Source organism: Camelina sativa, chromosome 12 (genome assembly GCF_000633955.1).
Source record: "Camelina sativa cultivar DH55 chromosome 12, Cs, whole genome shotgun sequence".
Lineage (NCBI taxonomy): Eukaryota > Viridiplantae > Streptophyta > Magnoliopsida > Brassicales > Brassicaceae > Camelina > Camelina sativa.
Window position 1 is genome coordinate 5,280,598 of NC_025696.1, and position 5,725 is coordinate 5,286,322.

The window sequence follows — 5,725 nt, forward strand, 5'->3', positions numbered from 1 at the left end:
AACACGAACTCAAATTTAAACGAAACTTATAAAAAACAAAATATTAAATAGAAGAATCTATAAACGGTAGAACACTTCAATGTGTATGTGTTGCTACTGACTTAATGTCACGGATAGGTGGGCTTAACAAAGAAAAAGTTTAAAGAACGAAGTTCGAAGCCGAACCCTTTTCTTTAGGCGGTGCGCTCGAAAGTCGAAGCCGTGTTGACATATCAAAACATTGGGACCATTCAGTTCTATACAAATGTCCAAACATTATTTCGGTCGTAACAATAAAGGAAATAAGGAAAGTGTTTTTAAATGGATTCACTTGGTAACAGCCAACAGCGAATCAAATAATATATACATAATTTATATCATAAGGCTATGAATGTGCAACCAACTAGACAAAGCACATGCACCTTAAATGATCAAACCCATGAAACTTCATCTCTCTCTCTTTCCCCCTATATAAACTAATGTCACTTGCCTCAGTATTCCATCAACAATATACATCTGAGATATCAAATATGAAGTCTTTTGCGATCTTGGTTCTTTTTCTCTTTGCAGCACAATCTGTGAGCGTCTATGCAGGCAGCTTCCACAAAGATGTCAAGATACATTGGGGTGATGGTCGTGGAAAGATTCACGATAATGAAGGGAAACTTCTTTCTCTCTCCCTCGACAAATCCTCTGGTTCAGGTTTCCAGTCCAATCAGGAGTTTCTCTATGGCAAAGCCGAGGTTCAGATGAAGCTTGTCCCTGGTAACTCTGCTGGAACCGTCACAACTTTCTATGTAAGTAACATGTAATCTTAAAGCATTCTTGTCATCTTTTCGCTATACACAAAGATTGTCGTTTATTAATTAAAACTAATTTCTTAAATGATGACTTTTTGTGTAGCTTAAATCTCCCGGAACTACATGGGATGAGATCGATTTTGAGTTCTTGGGGAACATAACTGGTCATCCAATTACTCTCCATACAAATGTTTACACAAAAGGCTCAGGAGACAAAGAACAACAATTTCATCTATGGTTTGATCCAACCGCTGACTTCCACACTTACTGTATCACATGGAATCCAGAAAGGATTATGTAAGTGTATCTTTTGATCCAAATTCCCTTCCTTGAATATTTACATGTAGAGGATATAAACTCATAACTCAAGATTCTTTTTTCTCTCTTGTTTTCCAGTTTCACAGTTGATGGAATCCCACTTAGAGAGTTCATGAATGCCGAGTCACGTGGAGTCCCATTCCCAACGAAGCAACCAATGAGGCTCTACGCGAGTCTGTGGGAAGCCGAGCATTGGGCCACAAGAGGAGGGTTAGAGAAAACAGATTGGTCAAAAGCTCCTTTCACTGCTTTCTACAGAAACTACAATGTTGAAGGATGTGTATGGGCTAATGGGAAATCATCTTGTCCCACAAACTCCCAATGGTTCAATCAAAAACTCGATTCCAACAACCAGAAAAGAATGAAAGCGGTACAGAGCAAGTACATGGTTTACAACTATTGCGCCGATAAAAAGAGATTTCCTCGTGGTGTTCCTCCAGAATGCAGCTAAAACTATTGATTCTTTGATTCATGAATAAGTTACTTGACATTGTCTATGTAACTCAAATGGTTCCCATCTATTATTTCTTATTCATTTGCTTTACTCGTATATGTGGTGTTTGTGTAAGATTTATAATAAATAATGAGTTCTCTCCATCGTAAAACTTATTGGCTCCACTTTTTTTTTTTAATTCGTAAATAATGAAAACATTTCTTTACTATATATATACGTACAATAATTGCTTGGGGGAGATATAAAAATAGTAAGGGCATCTCTAACCCCACTCTATTTTAGAGCCAAATCTTTATTATAGAGCAACATTTGTTTCAACCCTACTCTATATTTTACTTTAAAATAGAGAAAATGATAGGATTGCTCTATATATAGAGTAATTCTATTCTCACCTCTATTTTTTTACATGAACTCTATTTTAGAGTTGAAAATAGAGTAACACATTGGAGGAAAACAATGCTCTATTTTTGAGTTACTCTATTTTAGAGGAAAAAATAGAAATATACATTAGAGATGGTGTAAGCTTACTAAATGGATAAAATGAACGTCACAGACTCACAAATCTCAACATAAATTTTTACTCACATAGTCACATGTAAGTTTTCCAAGTTATATTTAAAGGTCAGTCGTGGGAAAGGCAATGCTCAGTAGGAAATAGGTATTTTAATTCGAAAGAATTAATATATTCAGCGTGAATGACGGTGCGATATTTTTAGTTACGGTAACGTCCATTCCACGATCTCTCTCCATTCACGATAACACATGTCTAAAACAAAATCTAAATACTCCATCCAACGGACCATACTCTATAATTTTACAATACTTAATTTGAATTTGATTACCGGTTTTAAACACAATAAGTTTCTTCGCCAAATCACAGGATTCATTCACAAATCAAATAACAGTAAATATAATTATCTTTAGGTAATATTGTGAATTATCTTATTTATACTATAATATATTAATTACTTAATTATATGTGAAAACGGATTTCGTGTGACTGCGAAAACTCTAACTATTCTATCTTTAAGATGATATTCCCTCCGTTTCAAAATATAGGATGTTTTAGATAAGTTTGTTATTTCATAATATAGGATGTTTTCAAATTTCAATACAACTTTTAGATTAGTTTAGTAGTCTATATTATACAGTATTGTTTCTGATTGGTTGAACTTATTAAAAGTAAAGTTTTCTTAATCTGCGTGCTTTACTTAAAACATCCTATATTTTGAAACGGATGGAGTATTTCATATTTGGGTTTCTATTGGATGGAGTATTTAGATTGTTAATAATATTTATTTTTTAAAATGATTGAAACCCAAATAAAATAAATACTAGTATTAGCAATTATTATATTACCGTTCACTCTTTTGGAATGAAACATTATCTATAGGAGTGGTGTGGGCCCGGGTCGTAAAATAATATAGACTCTCCATGCGGCGGGGAGGGTTTGCGCTCGAGTCAAAAAGCCGAAGCCGCGTTGACAATGACCTCAAAGCGGGACCATCATGTGAGCTACAAATGTCCATATACATTAATCTGTATATCTCAAATCGTAATAATAAACGAGTAATGAAAATATATTTTTATTCGGTTCACTTGTAACTAACCAATAACATGTCGTATGAGCCAGCTAGTGAATAGCAGATTATCAATAATCATCAACCCAATGAACCTTCCATCTCTTTTTCCTTTTGTCATTTCTAGCCACTATATAAACTAGTGTCACTTACCTCAGTTTTCCATCAACAATACATTTGAGATAAAACCAATACTCCTCGAGAGCTCTACAAATTCAATATGAAGTTTTCTTGTGGTACAAGTTTTGCCTTCTTGATTCTGTTTCTCTTCGCTTTACAATCTGTGCATGTGTATGCGGGGAGCTTCCACAAAGACGTTCAGATACATTGGGGTGATGGCCGCGGAAAGGTTCGTGACAGAGATGGAAAGCTTCTTTCTCTCTCGCTCGACAAATCCTCTGGATCCGGCTTTCAGTCCCACCAGGAGTTTCTCTATGGCAAAGCTGAGGTTCAAATGAAACTTGTTCCCGGTAATTCAGCTGGAACAGTGACAACATTCTATGTAAGTTACATACAACTTCGAGCTCATCACTTGTTATTCCTTTGATTCCGTATATTGAGTATGTTGGTGTTAATTTATGATCACTTTGTGTAGCTAAAATCGCCGGGAACTACATGGGATGAGATCGATTTCGAGTTCTTGGGAAACATAAGTGGTCATCCGTATACTCTCCATACTAATGTTTACACAAAAGGCTCAGGAGACAAAGAACAACAGTTTCACCTATGGTTTGACCCGACCGTTAACTTTCACACTTATTGCATCACATGGAATCCCCAAAGGATTATGTAAGTGAAACCTTTGATTCCTTGTATGGTGTATAATCTTATAAGTCTTGACGCTATAAGCTCATGAACTGACACTCTCTTTTTCATTTTGCCTCTCAGTTTCACAGTTGATGGAATTCCTATTAGAGAGTTTAAGAACTCCATGTCACGTGGAGTCCCATTCCCAACAAGCCAACCAATGAGGCTTTACGCGAGTCTGTGGGAAGCCGAGCATTGGGCCACAAGAGGAGGGTTAGAGAAAACAGATTGGTCAAAAGCTCCTTTCACCGCTTTCTACCGAAACTACAATGTCGATGGATGTGTATGGGCTAATGGGAAATCATCCTGTCCCGCAAATTCCCCATGGTTCACTCAACAACTTGATTCGAATGGTCAGACAAGGATGAAAGGGGTACAAAGTAAATACATGGTCTACAACTATTGCACTGATAAAAGAAGGTTTCCTCGAGGTGTTCCTCCAGAGTGCAGCTAAATTTATTGATTCTTCGATTCGTGAATACGTTACCTTGCATTATGTAACTCAAATATTCTATCTATTATTTTCATTTATTAATTGTTGCTCATATATGTGTGTGTTCGCGCTGTGCCTGTGTAAGCTTTCTTAAGTAAGCAAATAAAATAAATTATGAAAAAAGAGTTTTTGCGTCCAAAACTTGATTAGCTTTTCTTGGTTTGTAAAAATCGTAAACATGGAGTGCACTGAGAAATTCATTACTAAAATTCACAAGAATGATTTTTGAAGGACATATATAAATAAAAATAAGCTTACTAGATGGATGACGGATGAGAGTTCCAAGTTTCAAATTAAAATATATATGTTTGGGACAATCAAATTATAACATACATTTTTGTTTTTGTTCAATAGCTAGGAACATTTGACTTGATCTATGTTATATTAAGGTTTCAAGATAGGTTTAAAAAGTGGCTTTCAATCTCAGTCGTTGTAAAGGTTATTCTCACTTGTAAATGGATATTAACTTAGATATACGAATACCCATAAACAAAAAAATTGATGTTTTTGTGTTGGGAGGTCAATGATATTGAGTCAATGAAGACAATAGCGTGTTTGGTACAAACCCAAATCGTGATAAACGACGCAAACAAGGTTATATCAAATGCTAATGTAGATATTAACATTGATCAATCCAAACCCAAACACATAATCCATTATTAAAAAGAAGAAGACAAGATATAGAGAGAGATATTGGTACGTAGTCTTCCCAAACCGATCCATCATCATGGATTTTTTGTTTTTTTAAGAAAATTTTGTATTGTTAGTGATATAAAAAACTGAAAACAGCAATTAATGGTGTCTAGAAAAAATAATAATTAATGGATGCAATAATTATGATAGCAATTTCCGCAAATATTTAAACTAATTAAAAAAAAAAATATGACGTTTAGGTTATTTTTTACAAAATATTACTATCAATTATCATAAGTGATACAATTATAATACATATTAATAAAATTAACACTAATATTTGCATCAATTATTTATAACTGATAGAAATATTTTACATCAATTTTTATAATCGAAACAAATATATTAACAACATTTCGATCAACCAATGTGAAATTTAAATCACTTTTTGCAATTGATGCATATTAACATCGATTACAAAAGTTAAAACAAATATTTGAAATATTAACATCATTTTAAAATAAACTGATACAAATTATTTGCATTAATAAAATGTAAGTTATTTATAAAAGTGATGTAAAATTTAAAACTGATATAAATATATAAAATAAATGATGTAAAATAACAATTTCTTTGTAGTGCACTAATCTCCCCCCCCCCT

General features: G+C 33.9%; 2 protein-coding genes across 2 annotated transcripts; both read left to right on the top strand.

The window, feature by feature from the left end:
* Positions 450–1,704, top strand: LOC104730287 (probable xyloglucan endotransglucosylase/hydrolase protein 19). The gene is made up of 3 exons (XM_010449438.2): positions 450–776; positions 883–1,076; positions 1,176–1,704. The coding sequence occupies exons 1-3, from the start codon at positions 459–461 to the stop codon at positions 1,546–1,548; spliced, it is 885 nt and encodes a 294-aa protein (XP_010447740.2). The 5' UTR covers positions 450–458; the 3' UTR covers positions 1,549–1,704.
* LOC104730288 (probable xyloglucan endotransglucosylase/hydrolase protein 18) lies at positions 3,287–4,572 on the top strand. Its single transcript, XM_010449439.2, has 3 exons — positions 3,287–3,633; positions 3,727–3,920; positions 4,020–4,572. The coding sequence occupies exons 1-3, from the start codon at positions 3,352–3,354 to the stop codon at positions 4,390–4,392; spliced, it is 849 nt and encodes a 282-aa protein (XP_010447741.1). The 5' UTR covers positions 3,287–3,351; the 3' UTR covers positions 4,393–4,572.

Bases quoted from the DNA above. Each gene is read 5' to 3' on its own strand.
- LOC104730288 (XM_010449439.2), top strand. From the start codon at position 3,352: ATGAAGTTTTCTTGTGGTACAAGTTTTGCCTTCTTGATTCTGTTTCTC. The intron at 3,634-3,726 runs GTAAGTTACATA...CACTTTGTGTAG, and splicing joins GAACAGTGACAACATTCTAT to CTAAAATCGCCGGGAACTAC. The intron at 3,921-4,019 runs GTAAGTGAAACC...TTTGCCTCTCAG, and splicing joins TGGAATCCCCAAAGGATTAT to TTTCACAGTTGATGGAATTC.
- LOC104730287 (XM_010449438.2), top strand. From the start codon at position 459: ATGTCACTTGCCTCAGTATTCCATCAACAATATACATCTGAGATATCA. The intron at 777-882 runs GTAAGTAACATG...CTTTTTGTGTAG, and splicing joins GAACCGTCACAACTTTCTAT to CTTAAATCTCCCGGAACTAC. The intron at 1,077-1,175 runs GTAAGTGTATCT...CTTGTTTTCCAG, and splicing joins TGGAATCCAGAAAGGATTAT to TTTCACAGTTGATGGAATCC.